The sequence below is a fragment of the Oncorhynchus clarkii genome, chromosome 5 (assembly GCF_045791955.1).
Source record: "Oncorhynchus clarkii lewisi isolate Uvic-CL-2024 chromosome 5, UVic_Ocla_1.0, whole genome shotgun sequence".
NCBI classification, from domain to species: Eukaryota; Metazoa; Chordata; class Actinopteri; order Salmoniformes; family Salmonidae; genus Oncorhynchus; species Oncorhynchus clarkii.
This window is the reverse complement of record NC_092151.1, coordinates 13869573-13892355: the sequence shown is the minus strand read 5'-3', so window position 1 is coordinate 13892355 and position 22783 is coordinate 13869573. Positions and strand designations below refer to the sequence as shown.

Here is a 22783-nt window from a genome sequence, read left to right as displayed (position 1 = left end):
TGCTTGGGGGTACAAGCTGTTTAGTAGCCTCTTGGACCTAGACTTGGCGCTCTGGTACCGCTTGCTGTGTGGTAGCCGAGAGAACAGTCTATGACTAGGATGGCTGGAGTCTTAGACAATTTGCCTTCCTCTGACACCGCCTGGTATTGAGGTCCTGGATGGCAGGAAGTTTGGCCCCAGTGATGTACTGGGCCGTTTGCACTATCCTCTGTAGTGCCTTGTTGTCAGAGGCCGAGCAGTTGCCATACCAGGCAGTGATGCAACCAGATGGTGCAGCTGTAGAACCTTTTGAGGATCTGAGGACCCGTACCAAATCTTTTCAGTCTCCTGAGGGGGAATAGGTTTTGTCGTGCCCGCTTCACGACTATCTTGGTGTGCTTGGACCATGTTAGTTTGTTGGTGATGTGAACACCAAGGAACTTGAAGCTCTCAACCTGCTTCACTGCAGCCCCGTCGAGAAGAATGGGGGTGTGCTCGGTCCTCTTTTTCCTGTAGTCCACAATCATCTCCTTTGCCTTGATCACGTTGAGGGAGAGGTTGTTGTCCTGGCTCCACACAGCCAGGTCTCTGACCTCCTCCCTGTAGGCTGTCTCGTTGTTGTCAGTGATCAGATTTACCACTGTTGATGTTTAGTCCCAGGGTCCTTAGCTTGTTGATGAGCATTGGGGGCACTGTGGTGTAGAACGCTGAGCTGTAGTCAATGAATAGCATTCTCACATAGGTGTTCCTTTTGTCCAGGTGGGAAAGGGCAGTGTGGAGTACAATAGAGACTTCCTCATCTGTGGATCTCTTGGGGTGGTATGCAAATTGGAATGGGTCTAGGGTTTCCGTGCTTCTACACCTGCATTGCTTGCTGTTTGGGGATTTAGGCTGGGTTTCTGTACAGCACTTTGAGATATCAGCTGATGTACGAAGGGCTACATAAATAATACCACCACCAATAGGACTGGAATGTAGACCTCAGTTCAGCTTTCAATCACCCATATGGGTGGGACTTGCAGCCACATCAAGTGTCAAAAATAGAACCAAGTTATATTTTAGTGCTTGGCTACGCATACGCTCGTTGACGAGCATGAGCAGTTTAGATTACATGATTGAATAGTATGTGTACATTTATTTTGCAAAGCGAGCGGTGTGGTCAGCATGTGAGGCCAATGGTGACGTTGGTGGTGGCTGCATGGAGGAATGGGCCAAAATGGGACAAATACCAGCAACAGTGTGTGGAAAACCTTGTGAAGACTTACAGAAAACGTTTGACCTCTGTCATTGCCAACAAAGGGTATATAACAAAGTATTGAGATAAACTTTTGCTATTGACCAAATACTTATTTTCCACCATAATTTGCAAATAAATTCATTAAAAATCCTACAATGTGATTTTCTGGATTTTTTTTCTCATTTTGTCTGTCATAGTTGAAGTGTACCTATTATGAAAATTACAGGCCTCTCGCATCTTTTTAAGTGGGAGAACTTGCACAATTGGTGGCTGACTAAATACTTTTTTGCCCCACTGTATATATATATATATTTTTTTAAATGTGGTCACTGGCATACACACAATACCCCATAATGTCAAAGTGGATTTATGGTTTATGAAATGTTTACAAATTAATAAAAAATGTAAAGCTGAAATATCTTGAGCCATTAAATAAAGTTTAAAACAAATCTAATCAATCAAAAAGTAACACAATAAATGTAAATGAAAATAACAAGGCTCTGTACAGGGGCAATTTACGGGGGTACAGGTTAGTCGAGGTAATTTGTAAAGTGACTATGCATAGACAATAAACAGCGAGTAGCAGCAGTGTAAAAACAAAGGGCTATGACTCCAGTCACCCAAGTCATAGCCAGTCTATGACTTGGGTGACTGGAGTCTTTGACAATTTTTTGGGCCTTCCTCTGACACCGGCTAGTATATATTTCCTGGATGTCAGGAAGCTTGGCCTTACGCACTACCCTCTGTATTGCCTCTCGGTCAGATGCCGAGAACAGTTGCCATTCCAGGCTGTGATGCAACCAGTCAGGATGCTCTCGATGGTGCAGCTGTTGAACTTTTTGAGGATCTGGAGACCCATACCAAATCTTTTCAGTCTCCTGAGGAAAGGTGTTGTTGTGCCCTCTTCACAACTGTCTTGGTGTGTTTGGACGATGATAGTTTGTTGGTGATGTGGACACCAAGGAACTTGAAACTCTCAACCCGCTCCACTTCAGTCCCATCAATGTTAATGGGGGCTTGTTCGTCCCTCCTTTTCCTGTAGCCCACAATCAGCTCCTTTATCATGCACACATTGAGAGAGAGGTTGTTGTCCTGGCACCACTCTGCCAGGTCTCTGACCTCCTCCCTATAGGCGGTTTCATCCTTGTCGGTGATCAGGCTGTTGTGTCGTCAGCAAACTTAATGATGGTGTTGGAGTCATGCTTGCCCACGCAGTCGTGGGTGAACAGGGAGTACAGGAGGGGACTAAGCACGCACCCCTTAGGGGCCCCAGTGTTGTGGATCAGCGTGGCAGATGTGTTGTTGTCTACCCTTACAACCTGGGGGCAGCCTGTCAGGAAGTCCAGGATCCAGTTGCAGAGGGAGTCCCAGGGTTGTTTAGTCCCAGGGTCCTTAGCTTAGTGATTAGCTTTGTGGGCACTATGGTATTGAACGCTGAGCTGTAGTCAATGAACAGTATTCTCACGTACGTGTTCCTTTTGTCCAAGTGGGAAAGGGCAGTATTGCCTGCATCTGATGGTCAGTCTGAGGGGAGGAAGCATGTGTGAGGGAAGGGAACAGTGGTGAGGCTTCCACTCTCCCTCCCTCTGCTATGGGTGGCAACAATGTCATACTCTTTATGACCAGAGTGCATCAGATAGATGGGCTACACGTACAGAGGGGCGCTGTTTTGCTTGCTCTGATGCTTTCTCTGGTAAAATACATTCGAGCCTCTAGCGAATTGAAGGAAAATGATGAAAACACAGAGAGAGGAAAGGTAAATTATTTTACATGTTTTTTCTTGGTCATTTTTTGTTGAAAGCCTGGCTTCCCTTGGCATCCATGAATCTGTAGCCTTCTACATCTAGCTACATATTGAACTTCCATCCTTTAAATCCAAGGGCACAATGTAGGGCACAAAGGGCACAATGTTGTATGAATTTATGGTTGGATTACAATCACCGGCCAGTACAGAGAATTAAGTAAAACCACAAGTCCAAATCCCTATCTCCACCCATGGCTAATTTAGGAAAGGGACACTTTTAGCTAGGTAGCTAGACACCGGAGGACAACAACACAATGAGATGCAACAATTTAAGTTGTTTCTGTCAATTATATATTTATCTTGATGCGATATGATAGGAGTGAACGCAAATCCAAACTAACTTCCCCGCTCGCTCGGAATGCTTTCTCTTGTGAGATACATTCAGCCTCTTGCGAATTGGAAGGAAAATCATGAAAACACAGAGAAACTAAAGAAAATGTATTTTCTTGGTAAATTTTTGGGGAAAGCCTGGCTTCCGTTGGCATCCATGAATACACACCACTGAGTATCTCTGCTTCATGCACCAATTCATCGATATTAAAAAAGACACAAGCAGCTAATAATATCAACGCAAGCTTATCGGAGCTCTTTGCAGCTGCAGTGCTGGTTGTAGCCGTAGGCCTAAAAGTGCACATGATTTGCTCTCTGAGCCTGCTGGGTAGGCAGATATCTACCTTCAGACACATGAAATTGTTAAAATTGGGAACACTTTGCCTTCCCGGCACTAGGACTGCTGAATCAAGTGCACAGACTGCCAATAGCGCGAAAAATAGGAACGCAAGGCTTTTTTTCCCCACATAAATGTTTGGTGATCGACTAGGAAATCCTTGGAGATTGAATAGTGGGTTGGTGATCACTGTTATAGAGGGTGCAACGGGGTAGAGAGGGAGCATACTTAATTTAAGATCGCACAGGACACCAGATAAGATAGGAGAATCATACCAGATATGACAGACTGACCCGAGCCCCCCGGGCCGGCTGTCCAGCTCATACCTTTCTTTTCTTTGGATTGGTGGATACATCTCATTATTGTAATCTCATTTTGAATATGCGATGAGGGTTGTTGACGTCAAACGCCTGTAGATATGAGAAGATATGCTACTAGCCCATTCATGAATATGTATAGCCATCTCGCGAGAACTCCGATATAAATAGCTTTTTCTCAAAATGGCCTACTTATATCAGTACACTCATAACAAGTTAAGCATTGCAAAACGTATATTCGATCAAATAAACCTCAAGTAGCATGTAAGATATTAAAAAAAATGTGTTGACCAAATTCAACACTCTCCTTGAATCCTTACTTGGTGGACGAAACAACAAAAGCGCCACTTGCTGGTGGGAGACCTGTTTATACAGACAAACATCACATGCGCACTAGCACAGTGCACAGGGAGCATGGTGAGCAGCGTCTACGTTGTCAAGTTATCCAAAAACATTGCAGACATTGGATAAAAATAAAATGTTAGCATCTTCGTTTGTGAGTGATGGAAACAAGTCGCCCTCAGCGACAATTATTTGAATTATTCAATGGATGATTTGTGCACACAGGTGATGACTAAAGTGTCTTAAATCTCTATGTGACTGTTTTTGGAAATTGTATTTCTTGGCCGGGCGTCAATTAAACCGCAGTACCGAAGCAAAACTGTAGGAGCAGTCGAAACCGTCCTTTAGACCGGAACCCTGGCCCATTGCTCGAGATGCGCATATACTTCCTATTTTTCTGAAGTTCTTGTTTTTAAAATGGCGCCGTTAGACTTGGATAAGTATGTTGAGATTGCAAGACAGTGCAAATATTTACCAGAAAACGACTTAAAGGTGAGCATTAATATTATTTTTATTCGTGTACTTAACCAATGCCCATATGTTAGTACATTCGCTCTGACTATATCAATCATATTGCGACATCAATATGGCTGGCTAAGCTAGCATGATTTCCGACTTCAATTAAATGAAAGCAGCTAACGTTAGCCAGTACAGTAGCTTGCCTGTTAGCCGAACACGTCAAACCTTGGGATAACCACGATAGAATAGATGTATATTATTGCCATTAAAGATCTTGCTAACTAGTTCAACCTGTGAACTAGATATGCAGATGACTAACGTTAATGGTAGCTAACGTTCGTGGGCTAATGTCAGTTACAGTCATGGTTTGTGAACTAACAGGCTAACGCGTTAGCTATGTAGCAGATTACTATATAGGAAGGATACTAGCTTTCAGCACATACATTTATAGTCAGCTAGCCAGTTTAGTATAGTACAGAGCAAATATTGGTGTCTTTCGAAAACGTAACGTTGTGACCTGAAACCACAAAATTATTTCAGTATTGGTTAGCTAATGTGAGACGTATCAATCAGGGCCCAGGAAGTTGTAGCTAACTACCATTGCAAACCTAGTTTTAACAAATAACATGTGAAGAGGCTGGGTTGAGAAACCTGGATACCTATGAAGATGCCTCCCATTTAGAGAGAGTTTCTGATGATATGGCCAAATATTCGAAAATTGGCCAATTCAAAGATGTTCGTTTAGAAATAGAAGTAGGTCCAGTGTGCAAGCCTTATTATTCAGCCTAATAATTTTGTCATGTCTCATCCCTCTCAGAGATTATGTGATTATGTATGTGATTTGCTACTCGAGGAATCAAATGTTCAACCAGTATCCACTCCAGTCACTGTTTGTGGAGACATTCATGGCCAGGTAATATCCAATGTTCTTTTTGATACCATTCCCAAATGAATTGGTTCTTTAACTTTTTTTGTTTTGTTTCTACATTAAAAATCATCGTCCATGATTTTAAATGCATTATCCCAATGTGTGGTTGTTTTGTTTTAAATTATCAAACAAATCTATCTACTGTGCACATTCTGAATATCCCCATATTTATAGTAAATGTGAAATTCTCTTTCTGAACACTGTCTCCAGTTTTATGACCTATGTGAACTCTTCAGAACTGGCGGACAAGTTCCAGACACAAACTACATTTTTATGGTAAGTGTGAAGTTGTATTATATTGTTATGCTCTGCATAAAAAAAAATGAATTTAGAACATAAGCTGGATCTGACTTGCGATTGATCTGAACCCTGGCCAATGCCTGTCTGTTTTGCCCAGGGAGACTTTGTGGACAGGGGATACTACAGCTTGGAGACATTCACGTACCTGCTAGCCTTAAAAGCCAAGTGGCCGGACCGCATCACGCTTCTACGAGGAAATCACGAAAGCAGGCAGATAACACAGGTGTACGGCTTTTACGGTGAGCAACATGCCTAATTGCTGGGGGGACATTAACACTAACAACACATAAGACCATATGTATCCTTGTAGGGTATCGTGCCATAGTTATAGGGAACAATTGGTAACTAACCTGGTACCAAGAAGCAAACAAGTAGCTGAATTTCTAAGTTATTATGGTGTAATTACCATTTAACCTTGAGCTAAAATAAAAGATTCCAGAAATTCTTCATATGTCCAAAAAGCTTATTTCTATCAAAGTGAGCATTTCTCCTTTGCCAAGACAATCTATCCACCAGACAGGTGTTGCATCTCAAGAAGCTGATTAACCTTTCTAGCGCAGGCGTTCTGCTAGCGGAACCCCTCGACAACATTCCGCTGAGAAGGCAGAGTGCGAAATTAAAAAATATTTTTTAGAAATATTTAACTTTCACACATTAACCAGTCCAATACAGCAAACGAAAGATAAACTTCTTGTTAATCTACCCATCGTGTCCAATTTCAAAAATGCTTTACAGCAACATTGTGCTTTTGCTGTAAAGCATTTTTTAAATCGGACACGATGGGTTTATCTTTCATTTGCTGTATTGGACTTGTTAATGTGTGAAAGTTACATATTTAAAAAAAATATTTGTAAATTTCGAGCGCTGCCGAAGGCAGCGGAATGTTGTTGAGGGGTTCCGCTAGCGGAATGCCTGCGCTAGAAAGGTTAATCAGCTTCTTGAGATGCAACACCTGTATGTAAATGTTAGATCACCGCCAAGCAAAAAAACACAGCCATTTTTACAGCCAAAGATGGGAGTCACAAAAAGCAGAAATATAGATAAAATTAATCACTAACCTTTGATGATCTTCATCAGATGACACTCATAGGACATCATGTTACACAATACATGCATGTTTTGTTCGATAATGTGCATATTTATATCCAAAAATCTCAGTTTACATTGCGGAGTTACGTGCAGTAATGTTTTGATTCCAAAACATCCTGTGATTTTGCAGAAATACTCATAATAAACATTGATAAAAGATACAAGTGTTATTCACAGAATGAAAGATAGACTTCTCCTTAACCGCTGTGTCAGATTTAAAAAAAACTTTACAGAAAAAGCATAATCTGAGAATGGCACTCAGAGACCAATCCAGCCAGAGAAATATCTGCAATTTTGGAGTCAACAGAAGTTAGAAATAACACACAAAATATTCACTTACCTTTGATCATCAGAAGGCACTCCCAGGAATCCCAGTTCGGCAATAAATTACTGATTTGTTCCATAAAGTCCGTCATTTATGTCCAAATAGCCACTTGTTGTTAGCGTGTTCAGCCCAGTAATTTATCTTTATGAAGCGCGAGCACTTCATCCAGACAAAAACTCTAAGTTCTGTTACAGGTCGTAGAAACAAGTTAAACGATGTATGGAATCAATCGTTAGGATGTTTTTAACATAAAACATCAATAATATTCAGACCGAAGAATTCCTATGTCTGAAGAAAAGCACTGGAACGAGAGGTAACTCTGTCGGGAGCGCGCGTCACGAGCCTGAGACAGTCTGTCAGACCACTGACTCAAACTGGTCTCATGTGCCCCTCCTTTATAGTAGAATCCTCAAACCCGTTTCTAAAGACGGTTGACATCTAGTGGAAGAAGTAGGAAGTGCAACTTAATCCCATAGACACTGTGTATTCGGTAGGCCAAGCTTTGAAAAACTACAAACCTCAGATTTCCCACTTCATGGTTGGATTTTTCTCGGGTTTTCGCCTGCCAAATGAGTTCTGTTATACTCACAGACATCATTCAAACAGTTTTAGAAACTTCAGAGTGTTTTCTATCCAATCTAATAATAATATGCATATATTAGCATCTGGGACGGAGTAGGAGGCAGTTCACTCTGGGCACGCTATTCATCCAAAAGTGAGAATGCTGCCCCCTATCCCAAAAACGTTAAACGGCATGATCATCACACAGGTGCAGCTTGGGTTGGGGACAATGAAAGGCCACTTTAAAATGTGCAGTTTTGTCTCACAACACAATGCCACAGATGTCTCAAGTTTTAAGGGAGTGTGCAATTGGTATGCTGACTGCAGGAATGTCCACCAGATTTTTTGTCAGAGAATTGAATGTTACTTTCTTTAATATAAAGCGCCTCCAACGTCATTTTAGAGAATTTGACAATACTTCCAACCGGCCTCACAACCGCAGAGCACGTGTAAACACGCCAGCCCAGGACCTCCACATCTGGCTTCTTCACCTGCGGGGTCGTCTGAGACCAGCCACCCGGATAGCTGATAAAACTGTGGGTTTGTACAATGTAAGAATTTCTGCACATACTGTCAGAAACCTTCTCGGGGAAGCTCATCCGCATGCTCTTCTGAGACCAGGGTCTTAACCTGACTGCAGTTCAGTGTTGTAATCGACTTCAGTGGGAAAATGCTCACCTTAGATGGCCGCTGGCATGCTGGAGAAGTGTGCTCTTCACGGATGAATCCCGGTTTCAATTGTACCAGGCAGACCGTGTGTATGGTGTCGTGTAGACGAGCTGTTTGCTGATATCAAGATTGTGAACAGAGTGCCCCATGGTGGCGTTATGGTTATGGCAGCGGCATGCATAAGCAACGGACAACAAACATGATTGCATTTTATCAATGCCAATTTGAATGCACAGACATACCGTGACGAGATCCTGGGGCCATTGTCGTGCCATTCATCCGCCGCCATTACATATTTTATCATGATAATGCACGGTCCCATGTCGCAAGGATCTGTACACAATTCCAGGGTTTGCAAAAGGAGCTTGAGGTGCTTAAAGTATGTGAATTTGGCATTCTGAAATGTAAGTACTCAGACATTTTCTCAAGTTGGTACTTGAATTAAAATGAGGAGAACAGATAATGATCAAATACATTTATGAAAAACATTGGAAAAATTTATTGGTTTTGCTAATTCTAATTCGGGCTGAACTGACTTTGTTTTTTTTAATACTTATTTTGTACATAATGTTGCCGGTACCGTCTCTTATGACCGAAAATAACTTCTGGACATCAGGACTGCAATTCCTCATCACGGACTGGCAGAATCCTTTTTTCCTTTAACGAGTCTGACGCACCAGACGCAAATGATATACTCCTTTCTCGGGGACAGGCCCAGATTCCTGTGATTTGCATGAAGAGGAGGTGGAGAAAAAGGGGCCAACGGGTAGGCTGCCTTCTGAGAATTCGTAGGCGATCGAATAAACCCCCACTTCCTTCCATTCTGCTAGCAAATGTGCAATCTTTGGAGAATAAAACGGATGACCTAGGCGCAAGATTAAGCTACCAACGGGACATTCAAAACAGCAATATCTTAAGCTTCACAGAGTCGTGGCTGAATGATGACACTATCAACATACAGCTGGCTGGTTATACGCTGTAATGGCAGGATAGAACAGCGGCGTCTGGTAAGACAAGGGGCAGAAGGTTATGTATTTTAGACCACATGATCTACCTAGAGCGTTTTCATCTATTTTTTTTTCATAGCTAAATACCACGACAGTCAGAGGCTGGCACTAAGACAGCATTGAATGAGCTGTATTCCGCTATAAGCAACCAAGAAAACGCTCACCCAGAGGCGGCACTCCTAGTAGCCGGGGCCATTAATGCAGGAAAACTTAAATCCGTTTCACCAAATTTTCTATCGGCATGTTAAATGTGCAACCAGAGGGGGGAGAACTCTGGACCACCTTTACTCCACACACAGAGACGCATGCTCTCCCATGCCTTCCATTTGGCAAATCTGACCATAATTCTATCCTCCTGATTCCTGCTCACAAGCAAAAATTAAAGCGGGAAGCACCAGTCTAGATCAATAAAAAAGTGGTCAGGTGAAGCAGATGCTAGCACAGACTGGAATATGTTCTGAGATTCCTCTGATGGCATTGAGGAGTACACCGCATCAGTCATTGGCTTCATCAATAAGTGCATCGATGACGTCACCCCCACAGTGACCGTACGTACATACCCCAACCAGAAGCCATGGATTACAGGCAACATCCACACTGAGCTTTCAAGGAGCGGGACTCTAACCCGGAAGCTTATAAGAAATGCCGCTATGCCCTCTGACGAACCATCAAACAGGCAAAGCGTCAATACAGGACTAAGATTGAATCGTACTACACCAGCTCTGACGCTCGCTCGTCGGATGTGGCAGGGCTTGCAAACCATTACAGACTTCAAAGGGAAGTACAGCCGTGAACTGCCCAGTGACACGAGCCTACCAGACGAGCTAGGCTCGCTTCGAGGAAAATAACACTGAAACATGCATGGGAGCACCAGCTGTTCCGGAAGACTGTGTGATCATGCTCTCCGCAGCCGGTGTGAGTAAGACCTTTAGACAGGTCAACATTCACAAGGCCGCAGGTCCAGATGGATTACCAGGACGTGTACTGCAAGTATGCGCTGACCAACTAGCAAGTGTCTTCACTGACATTTTTAACCTCTCCCTGTCCGAGTCTGTAATACCAACATGTTTTAAGCAGACTACCATAGTGCCTGTGCCCAAGAACACTAAGGTAACCTGCCTAAATGACTACCGACCCGTAGCACTCACATCTGTAGCCATGAAGTGCTTTGAAAGGCTGATCATGGCTCACATCAACACCATTATCCCAGAAACCCTAGACCCACTCCAATTTGCATACCGCCCTAACAGATCCACAGATGATGCAATCTCTATTGCACTCCACATTGCCCTTTCCCACCTGGACAAAAGGAACATCTATGTGAGAATGCTATTCATTGACTACAGCTCAGCGTTCAACACCATAGTGCCCCCAAAGCTCATCAATAAGCTAAGTACCCTGGGACTAAACATCTCCCTCTGCAATTGGATCCTGGACTTCCTGACGGGCTGCTCCCTGGTAGTAAAGGTAGGTAACAACACATCCGCCATGCTGATCCTCAACACAGGGGCCCCGCGGGTGTGTGCTCAGACTACTCCTGTACTCCCTTGTTCACTCATGACTGCACGGCCAGACACGACTCCAACACCATCATTAAGTTTGCTTATGACACAACAGTGGTAGGCCTGACCATCGACGAGACAGCCTATAGGGAGAAGGTCAGAGACCTGGCCGTGTGGTGCTAGGACAACAACCTCTCAACGTGATCAAGACAAAGGAGATGATTGTGGACTACAGGAAAAAGAGGACCAAGCATCTCATCTACGGGGCTGCAGTGGAGCAGGTTGAGAGCTTCAAGTTCCTTGGTGTCCACATCACCAACAAACTAACATGGTCCAAGCACACCAAGACAGTCGTGAAGAGGGCACGACAAAACCTATTCCCCCTCAGGAGACTGAACTTATTTGGCATGGGTCCTGAGATCCTCAAAAGGTTCTACAGCTGCACCATCAAGAGCATCTGGTTACTGGTTGCGCATCACTGCCTGGTATGGCAACTGCCCGGCCTCCGACCGCAAGGCACTACAGAGGGTAGCGCGAATGGCCCAGTACATAACTGGGGCCAAGCTTCCTGCCATCCAGGTCCTCTATACCAGGCAGTGTCCGAGGAAGGCCCTAAAAATTGTTCGACTCCAGCCACCCTAGCATCCGCACGGCAAGCGGTACCGAAGCGCCAAGTCAAGGTCCAAGAGACTTCTAAACAGCTTCTACCCTCAAGCCATAAGACTCCTGAACACCTAATCAAGTGGCTGCCCAGACTTTTTGCATTGTCCCACCTCTCCCCCTCTTTTACACCGCTGCTAATCTCTTTTGTTATCATCTAGGCATAGTCACTTTATTAACTCTACCTATATGTACATATTACCTCAACTAACCGGTGCCCTCTGTACCGGTACCCCCCCTCTATATAGTCTCGCTATTGTCATTTTACTGCTGCTCTTTAAGTACTTTTTACTATAATTTTTTTTCTTATCTGTTTTTTTTTCAACTGCATTATTGGTTAAGAGTCTGTAAGTAAGCATTTCACTGTGACTATTAAAATTAGATTTGATTCGACGCCGCCAAACCTCACATCAATGGCTAAAATGCCGGGCAAGTGTAGATTCGTCACTATTCAGATGACAAAATAATCCGTACTGACTTACCACTCACGTATTGAGTAAATAAGTAGTGAAACAATGTATTATTGAGTAGAACTTATAGGGTAGTGATAAATACTATGGTAGTTGTTTTTTTTTCTTCATGCGGTTGTGGCGATATACTGCCATCTGGTGGTGACCAGAAACAATTCTATAACATTAAGTATTACAAATGGATGGCCCTTGAAAATATTAGTGCTTGAAAAAGTCCTTGAATTTGATTTGCCACTGTCTGTACGAACACTGCAATTCTTGGAGTTCTTCCATGGCCTGCGTACTCACCCAACATGTCACCCATTGAGCATGTTTGGGATGATCTGGATCAATATGTACCACAGCGTGTCTCAGTTCCCACCAATATCCAGCAACTTCACATAGCCATTGAAAAAGAGTGGGACAACATTCATCAGGCCACAATCAACAGCCTGATCAACTCGATGCGAAGGAGATGTTTTGCACTGTATGAGGCAAATGGTGGTCACACCAGATACTGTCTGGTTTTCTGATCCCCGCCCCAATTGTTTTTAAAAGTTATCTGTGACCAATGGATGCATATCGGTATTCCCAGTCGAGTGAAATCCATAGATTAGGGCCTAATTAATTAATTTCAAATGTCTGATTTCCCTACATTTTATTATTTAACCTTTATTTAACTAGGCCAGTCAGTTCCAGTCAAATTCTTATTTACAATGACGGCCTACCCCAGCAAACCCTAACCCGGACAATGCTGGTTAAATTGTGTGCCGCCCTATAGGACTCCCAATCACGACCGGTTGTGACACAGCCTGGAATCTAACCAGGGTCTGCAGTGACGCCTCTAGCGCTGATATGCCGTGCCTTAGACCTCTGTGCCACTAGGGAACACATAAATGTGAACTGTAACTCAGTTAAAGTTTTGAAATTGTTGCGTGTTATGCTTATAGTTTTGTTCAGTGTAAAAAAATAAAAATAAAATAAGTGCTGCCAGATTTGTAAAGTGTTCTCGATTTTTACCTGTTATTTTTTGCAGATGAGTGCCAAACTAAATATGGGAATGCAAATGCGTGGCGATACTGCACTAAAGTGTTTGACATGCTAACAGTAGCGGCTGTAAGTCCAATCACTATGACCATTCACACTTCTTTGAATACATGTGCTTTATCTATCTTACATTTTCCCACACATATGAATCAATCACTTACAGAGTTTCTTACCACAGTTGATAGACGAGCAGGTCCTTTGTGTGCATGGTGGTCTTTCACCTGACATCAAGACCCTGGACCAGATCCGAACAATCGAGCGCAACCAAGAGATTCCCCACAAGGGGGCCTTCTGTGACCTGGTGTGGTCGGACCCAGAGGATGTGGACACCTGGGCCATCAGTCCGCGAGGTGCAGGCTGGCTGTTTGGCGCCAAGGTCACTAATGAGGTAAACGCATCAAATTGTCCTGAGTAGAGGGCTAACTACTACAGCTTATAATGATGATATGAATAGACCTAGACGGTAGGCTCGGGTGGTATATACAGTATACCGGGATATTTTGAAATACCAAAGGTATGATTTTCAATACAGTAAAAATGCTTGGGGTTTGCATGCTACGCCACTGCTTATAAAATATAAGTTAACTATCTAAGATGTGCCAAATAAATTATCTCCAGTTCAGGGCTACAGTTATGCATTTGGTTCTCTAACTTGCTAGCTTGTAAGCTCAAGCTTCTTGGTTATAGCAGAGACAATCACCTCCTGGATCAAGATCCCTGCTGCCCAATTTGTTTTGTGCATTTTTTCTTTTTCAATTTGAAAGAGAGGCCTATGTTGAATACTGAGCTCATCTGTGGTTCTGTTTGACCCATTTCAGTTTGTTCACATCAATAATCTGAAGCTGATTTGCCGTGCACACCAGCTGGTCCACGAGGGCTACAAGTTCATGTTTGACGAGAAGCTGGTGACGGTGTGGTCCGCGCCCAACTACTGTTACCGCTGTGGAAACATTGCCTCCATCATGGTCTTCAAAGACGTGAACACCCGGGAGCCCAAGCTGTTCCGCGCCGTGCCCGACTCGGAGCGGGTCATCCCTCCCAGAACAACAACACCTTATTTTCTCTAATCACAAGAGCCATTTTGTTCACTCCAAAAATAGCCTGTTGCCTCTTTCCCTCACCCATTTCCCGTTTGCAGTCTTAAGGAAGTGGATAGGTGTAACTAAGAAATGACAATACAATGGCTTCACCTTGGTCTGGTCCAGAACTAATCATAGCTCTTACCTCTTCAGTGTTTACAGATCTGAAGGAATGAGATGTGTATAAGCAACATGATGTAAGCTCCCCTAAGCCTCATTGAAAGGTTGAGCTGTCACTAGTTTGTTTACATCCGTCTCATCCCTTTAGATCTGCAAAAACCTAAGTGATTGATGCTTCTGGACTGAATCTTGTAATACGTTTAGGGGATCTATCTATATTTCTTAAACCCATCTGGTTTGTTGTCATCTGCAAAGGGTTAGTGGTTTTGGGACTGGGCTATTGTCCCCACTGTCAACAACCCCCTCCCACCCCCCAAGCTTCTCCCAACGGGACTTGCATTTCTCGATCTGTTATTGAACATTTTCTTTCTTGAAATATCCCACCTCAGTCCTGCCTCATTCCCTTGATAGTATTTGATGTTGCCAAATGCATATTTGTTTTTGTAGATTAACATTGTTGCATTGGATGAATTGACTCAATAGTACTGTTGGCCCTTCATTTCAATTGAAGCCCTATCTTTATACTTCACCCCAATACTCCTGATTTTAATTTCTACTCCCTCAAATTCTATTTGATGTGAGTAAATGGGACACGCTGTTCCTATTAAATGTAATTGTAGCCAACAGTGTATTTGTATGAATATGTTTTTGCAGCATTGTGCACATTCAACGGTCATTCATCTACTCTGCTTCTTTATAAGGATATTATCATAGGCTGTCACGGAATGAATTCCTTGAATTGCACTGTGTCTCAGAATTCCATGTTAACTATTGAATGGAATTCAGTGATGTGAGTTTTATCGTTCCAACTGGGTCGATATTGCAATTACGCTAAAGGCATGTCAGACCTGATACTATGAACTCTCAGCTGTAATCTATAGAAGAAAACAGTTTTCTCCTCATGCCGTAATTTCTTCACAGATATTATTTCCACAGAAGACAGCAACTTAAGTATGCTGCTGCTGTTTTTTAAACCAGATCAGGGTGATTGGGGAGGGGATAAGTCTTGGGGACTGAGTGGGCGATTAGGCTTTTGTACATTGAAATAATTGTATTGATTATTTCTCCTATTTTTTTCTGATTTGTTGTATTTTATTATTGTAGACCGCAATCAACCTACCAATTGAAAATAAAAAGCCTTTAACTTAAGTACCTGTTTATTTTGTTAAAATATCCAACGGTGGTTGCTGCATTTGTGGCAGACCAGCTGGTATCCTGACTAGAATACGTTGGTGTGCAAATAAACCGCCAGTCACTAGAGAACAAACTGGATGAGCTCCGTTTGAGACTATTCTATCAACGGGACCTGAAGAACTTTAATATTCTATGTTTTATGGCATTTTGGCTGAACAAGAACATGGATAATATACTTCTGGCTTTTCCATGCATTGTCAAGACTGGTCAGCATCCTCAGGTAAGATGGGGGGGGTCTGTCTCTTTGTTAACCAACTGGTGCATGATCTCTAATGTTAATGTTTTTGCATGCTTGAGTCCCCAAACCTCATGATAAGCTGCAGACCATGTTATTTACCATGAGAGTTTTCATCTATTTTTTGTAGCTGTCCATTTTACCACCACCAAACCAATGCTGTCACTAAGACCACACTCAACGAGCTGTATAGGGCCATAAGCAAACAAGAAAATGCACACCCAGAGGCGGTGCTTTTAGTGGCCGGTGATTTTAATGCAGGGAAACTGAAATCCGTGTCCACGTCCCTAAGGCTCTTTCCTGATCCAGACACATCAACATGGTCATGAGGGCACGACAATGCCCCTTCCACCTCTGGAGGCTGAAAAGATTTGCCATCGGCCCTCAGATCCTCAAATTCTGCAGCTGCACCACTGAGAGCACCTTGACTGGCTGCATCACCGCTTGGTATGGCAACTACTTGGCATCTGACTGCAAGGGACTACAGAGGGTAGTGCGTATGGCCAAGTACATCACTGGGGCAGGGAGCTCGCTAGGTCCCTGCCATCAAGTTTCCAGTTGTCTTGAAAGCACCATAAGTCCAGAGAATGCCAGACTGATGACAGTTTGACAAATTTTGCCCAGAATGACCGCTGCGCCACGTTCCTGTTCAAGTGAGGTGAGTCCAAAAATGTCTTGCTGCTGCATAAATGATGTAATATTCCAGGGAGATATGTATACTGTAGCTAAGAAAATAATACTAAGTATGTTGTGTAGTAAGCTGTTAGTAACCCATGTGCCTCACCCTAATAATTTGGTCACTTTCCCCCACATAACTTAGCCTACTGTTCTGATTTGGTTGGTGGTGCACATGTAGCCTATAGCCTGTTTTAGAGAAATGTAATCATAAAATATTGTAATAGCTTTCATTGCTTATATGCCCCCTTTATTTATCCTACGGTTCTGACTTGGTGTACAGGGAGAATACTGTAAGAACGGCCCATGCTCTGAATTCTATTGCTGTATATTTCAAAAGTGCTTAACTAATAGTTATATTGACTATGTCCGTCCTAGCTCGATCATTATCAATCGAAATTACGGATTATCTCTTGTCCGCTTGTTGTCCCCTTATGCCATAGTTTGTACATCTGAATGTTAGTAGAAACCACATTTGTTTAAGCAAGTCAGCCATGTTTTTTTTTGGGGGGGGGGCAGTAAATGAGGCTGAATGAACTGTTTCGCTGCCAGACAAGGATTCACTGTGGTGCTGAAAAGAAAGCTCTGCTGTTGGGACAGCTTTATGTGGGTCCTAACAGTGTGGGCAGCATTTGTCACCGCTATAGTGCAAATCATTTATTGTTTAGTGGCTTTGTTGGCATGCATCAATTTTTGTTGAGTTTGCCCCACCCAGATTTGCATGCTGAAATTGTCATTGCTTTCTGCTACCGTATGGCAAGCCGTACCGATGCACCAAGTCTGGAACAAACAGTTTCCCTGAACAGCTTCTATCCCCAAGCAATAACACTGCTAAATAGTTCACAAAATACCGTGCCTACAGAGTGTTCACACCCCTTGACTTTTTCCCCCCAAAAATGTTACAAAATGTGATTAAAATGTATGTCTTTATTTATTTTTACAACGATCTACACAAAATACTTGAATGTGAAAGTGGAAGAAAGATTCTATCATTTGAAAAACATGTATGAAAAATACATCTCTATTAGATAAGTGTTTAGCTTAAGCGATTACAGCTGTGAGTCTTTCTGGGTAAGTTTCTAAGAGCGTTCCACACTTTGATTATGCAACATTTTCTTTTTTTAAATTATTCAAGCGCTGTCAAATTGGTTGTTGATCATTGCTAGACAACCATTTTCAGGTCTTGCCATAGATTTTCAAGCAGATTTAAGTCAAAACTGTAGCTAGGCCACTCAAGCATTCACTGTCTTTCTGGTAAGCAACAAGTGCATTCAGAAAGTATTCAAACCCCTACATTACAGCCTTATTCTAGAATGGATTAAATAGTTTTTTATCATCGATATACACACAATACCCCATAATGACAAAGCAAAAACAGGTTTTTAGAAATGTTGGCAAATGTATACCCCCCCCCCCCCGAAATTTCCCATTTACTAAGTATTTAAGTATTACTGAGTACTTTGTTGAAGCACCTTTTGGCAGCGATTACAGCCTCGATTCTTCTTGTGTATGACGCTACAAGCTTGGCACACCTGTATTTGGGGAGTTTCTCTGCAGATCCTCTCAAGCTCTGTCAGGTTGGATGGGGAGCGTGGCTGCACAGCTATTTTCAGGTATCTTCAAAGTTGTTTGATCAGGTTCAAATCCGGGCTCTGGCTGAGCCACTCAAGGACATTAAGATACTTGTCCCGAAGCCACTCCTGCATTGTCTTGGCTGTGTGCTTAGAGTTGTTGTCCTATTGGAAGGTAAACTTTCACCCCAGACTGAGGTCCTGAGCACTCGAGCCGATTTTCATCAAGGATCTCTCTGTACTTTGCTCCATACTTCTTTCCCTTGATCCTGACTAGTCTCCCATTCCCTGCCGCTAAAAAACCTCCCCACATCATGATGCTGCCACCACCATGCTTCACTGTAGGGATGGTGCCAGGTTTTCACCCGATGTGACACTTGGCATTCAGGCAAACCTGGTTTTTCATGGTCAGAGTCCTTTAGGTGCCTTTTGGCAAACTCCAAGTGGGCTGTCATATTCCTTTTACTGAGGAGTGGCTTCCGTCTGGCCACTCTACCATAAAGTCCTGATTGGTGGAGTGCTGCAGAGATTGTTGTCCTTCTGGAAGATTATCCCATCTCCACAGTGAGTTCTTGGTCACCTCCCCGACCAAGGCCCTTTTCCCCCGATCGCTCACTGGTTGGGCATCCAGTTCTAGGTAGAGTCTTAGTGGTTCCAAACTTCTTCCATTTAAAAATGGAGGCCACTATTCTTGGGGACCTTCAATGGTGCAGAAATGTTTTGGTGCCCTTCTCCAGATCTGTGCCTCGATACAATCCGGTCTCTGCGCTCTACGGACAATTCCTTCAATCTCAAGGTTTTGCTCTGACATGCACTGTCAACTGTGGGACCTTATAGAGATAGGTGTGTGCCTTTCAAAATCAATCAATTGAATTTACCACATGTGGACTCCAAGTTGTAGAAACATCTCAAGGATGATCAATGATGATCACAGGATGCAGCTGAGCTCAATAATGAGTCTCATGCAAAAGGCCTGAATACTTATGTAAATGAGGTATTTCTGATTTAAATGTTTTAAACATTTGCTAACATTACTAAAAAACCTGTTTTCACAAGTCTGAGAAGACGCATGGAGAAGTTCTTGCTTCAACAGTGATTGAACGGAACTCCTCTGCCTTCGTCCCGCATTATCGAACATTCCGGATTGATAACATAACACTTTCTTGAAGTATAATAGAGAAATAGTCGAAGAAACTCTATTTTTGTACCGTTAATTTTGATATAAGAGAAAATCTGCCAAAATGGAGTCTCAGATCCGCCAGAACTATCACGACGATTGCGAAGCTGCCATCAACCGGATGATCAACTTGGAGATGTTTTCCTCCTACACCTACACTTCAATGGCTTTCTATTTCTCCCGTGACGATGTGGCTCTGCCTGGGTTCGCGCATTTCTTCAAGGAGAACAGCGACGAGGAGCGGGAGCACGCCGAGAAGCTACTCTCCTTCCAGAACAAGCGAGGTGGACGCATTTTACTCCAGGACATCAAGAAGCCAGAACGTGATGAGTGGGACAATGGGTTGGAGTCCATGCAGTGTGCTTTGCAGCTGGAGAAGAATGTGAACCAGGCCCTGCTGGACCTGCACAAGATTGCCTCAGACAAGGTTGACCCCCATCTGTGTGACTTCTTGGAGACCCATTACCTGAATGAGCAGGTGGAGGCCATTAAGAAGCTGGGAGACCACATCACCAACCTCACCAAGATGGATGCTGTCAAAAACAAGATGGCAGAGTACCTGTTTGACAAGCACACCCTGGGAGGCCAGAGCTAAACCACTTCCATCCCAAGACTACGGCCTTCAGACTAGGACTCCTGGCTTCTCTGATAGATCCTACTGGCTTTGCATTTATAGGGAGGGGAGTGTTAAACTGTTGCAGTGCAACACAGCTGTAACATTGATGTTTCTGTTGACAACACTACTGTATTTGAGGCAAGGCTTCTTGTAAAACAATTAAAACATATCACTAAAGGTTGTTTTAAGTGTTGACCTGTAAAAAAAAAAAAGTTTTCGCTTTGTCATTATGGGGTATTGTGTGTAGGTTGATTGAGAAAATAATTTAATCAATTTTAGAATAAGGCTTTAACGAAACAAAATGTGGAAAAAGTCAAGGGGTCTGAGTACTTTCTGAATGCACTGTAGATTTGGCCCTGTTTTTTAGGTTATTGTCCTGCTGAAATATTCATTAATCTACCTGTGTCTGGTGGAAAACAGACTGAACTAGGTTTTCGTATGTGCTTATTGTAAAAAAATATATATATCCTGAAAGCCACACCATATTTTCTGCTGGCCAGCCCCACCACCACAAAGCACTGAGCTAGGCTGGAACACCTGCATTTTGGAGCTGCCTTACTCAAGAAAGCAAAAATGAGACCATGTTTGTATGCGGCTTTATTAACTCAGACTTTAACATTTTTTTTGCAAACTGATATGTGACTTGTATTAATGCCAAAATAACAAGCAAAACGGGCAAAAAAATAAGTTTTTACCTAAAGGTGCCCTGAATGACGAGTGACATACACAACATGATGCAGCCACCACTATGCTTGAAAATATGGAGAGTGGTTCTGTGTTGTATTGGATATGCCCCAAACATAACACTTTGTATTTAGGACAAAAAGTGAATTGCTTTGCCAAATTCTTTGCAGTATTTCTTTAGTGCCTTGTTGCAAACAGGATGCATGCTTTGGAATGTGTATTCTGTGCAGTGTTCATTATTTTCACTCTGTCATTTAGGTTAGTAATTGTTGAGTAACTACATTGTTGATCCATCCTCACTTTTCTCCCATCACAGCCATTCAACTCTAACTGTTTTAAAGGCACCATTGGCCTGGTGAAATCCCTGAGAGGTTTCCTTCCTCTCAGGCAACTGAGTTAGGAAAAACACCTGTTTCTTTGTAGTGACTGGGTGTGTTAATACACACCATCCAACGTGAAATTATTCACTTCACCATGCTCAAAGGGATATTCAATGTCTGTTTATTTTTACCCACCTAACAATAGGTGCCCTTCATTTTGAGGCATTGGAAAACCTTCCTGGTCTTTGTTGTTGAATCTGTGCTTGAAATTCACTGCTCGACTGAGGGACCTTACAATTATCTGTATGTGTGGGGTACAGAGATTAGGTAGTTATTCAACAATCATGCTAAACACTATAATTGCACACAGAGTAAGTTCATGCAACTTATTATGTGACTTGTTAAGCACATTTTTACTCTTGAACTTTTTTAAGCTTGTCATAACAAATGGGTTGAATACACTAATTGACTCAAGACATTTAAGCTTTACATCTTACATTTTTTTTATTAATTTGTCAATTTTGATCAACATAATTCCACTTTGACATGAGTTGTGTGTAGGCAAGTGACAAAAACATCTGAATGTAATCCATTTGAAATTCAGGCTGTAACACAACCAATTGTGGAAAAAGTCAAGGGGTGTGAATATTTTCTGATGGCACTGTAGCTACGCATTGACCTTTTTTGCTCTTTTAACTCATCACATATGCTGCTGCTACTGTTGATTTATTTAAATATTCTGGTTCCTAGTCACTTTACCCATACATATACAGTTGAAGTCGGAAGTTTGACATACAGCTTAGTAAAATACATTTAAACTCAGTTTTTCACAGTTCCTGACATTTAATCCTAGTAAAACATCCCTGTTTTAGGTCAGTTAGGATCACCACTATATTTTAAGAATGTGAAATGTCAGCATAAGTGATTTATTTCAGCTTATTTCTTTCATCACATTCTCAGTGGGTCAGAAGTTTACATACACTCAATTAGTATTGGTAGCATTGCCTTTAAATTGTTTAACTTGGGTCAAATGTTTTGGGTAGCCTTCCATGAGCTTCCCACAATAAGTTGGGTGAATTTTAGCCCATTCCTCCTGACAGAGCTGGTGTAACTGAGTCAGGTTTGTAGGCCTCCCTGTTCGCACATGCTTTTTCAGTTCTACCCGTGTATTTTCTATAGGATTGAGGTCAGGGCTTTGTGATGGCCACTCCAATACCTTGACTTTGTTGTCCTTAAGCCATTTTGCCACAACTTTGGAATTAGGCTTGGGGTCATTGACCATTTGGAAGACCCATTAGCGACCAAGCTTTAACTTCCGGACTGATGTCTTGAGATGTTGCTTCAATATATCCACATAATTTCCCCCCCTCATGATGCCATCTATTTTGTCAAGTGCACCAGTCCCTCCTGCAGGAAAGCACCCCCACAACATGATGCTGCCACCCCCGTGCTTCACGGGTGGGATGGTGTTCTTCGGTTTGCAAGCCTCCCTCTTTTTCCTCCGATGGTCATTATGGCCAAAGAGTTCAATTTTTGTTTCATCAGACCAGAGGACATTTTTCCAAAAAGTACGATCTTTGTCCCCATGTGCAGTTGCAAACCGTAGTCTGGCTTTTTATTGGCGGTTTTGGAGCTGTGGCTTCTTCCTTGCTGAGCGGCCTTTCAGGTTATGTCGATATAGATACTTTTGTACCGGTTTCCTCCAGCATCTTCACACGCTCCTTTGTTGTTCTGGGATTGATTTGCACTTTTCGCACCAAAGTACTTTCA

General features: G+C 42.7%; 2 protein-coding genes across 2 annotated transcripts; both read left to right on the top strand.

Moving 5' to 3' along the window:
* Positions 1 to 4402: 4402 nt before the first annotated feature.
* Positions 4403 to 15690, top strand: LOC139408384 (serine/threonine-protein phosphatase 6 catalytic subunit). Its single transcript, XM_071152187.1, has 7 exons — positions 4403 to 4838; positions 5623 to 5718; positions 5944 to 6009; positions 6131 to 6272; positions 13332 to 13411; positions 13521 to 13730; positions 14161 to 15690. Exons 1-7 carry the CDS (start codon positions 4764 to 4766, stop codon positions 14407 to 14409), a joined length of 918 nt encoding a protein of 305 aa, XP_071008288.1. The 5' UTR covers positions 4403 to 4763; the 3' UTR covers positions 14410 to 15690.
* A 3748-nt stretch (positions 15691 to 19438) lies between these two features.
* On the top strand, positions 19439 to 20036 carry LOC139409854 (ferritin, middle subunit-like). Its single transcript, XM_071155241.1, has one exon. The coding sequence runs from the start codon at positions 19458 to 19460 to the stop codon at positions 19986 to 19988; it is 531 nt and encodes a 176-aa protein (XP_071011342.1). The 5' UTR covers positions 19439 to 19457; the 3' UTR covers positions 19989 to 20036.
* The last annotated feature ends 2747 nt before the right edge of the window (positions 20037 to 22783 follow it).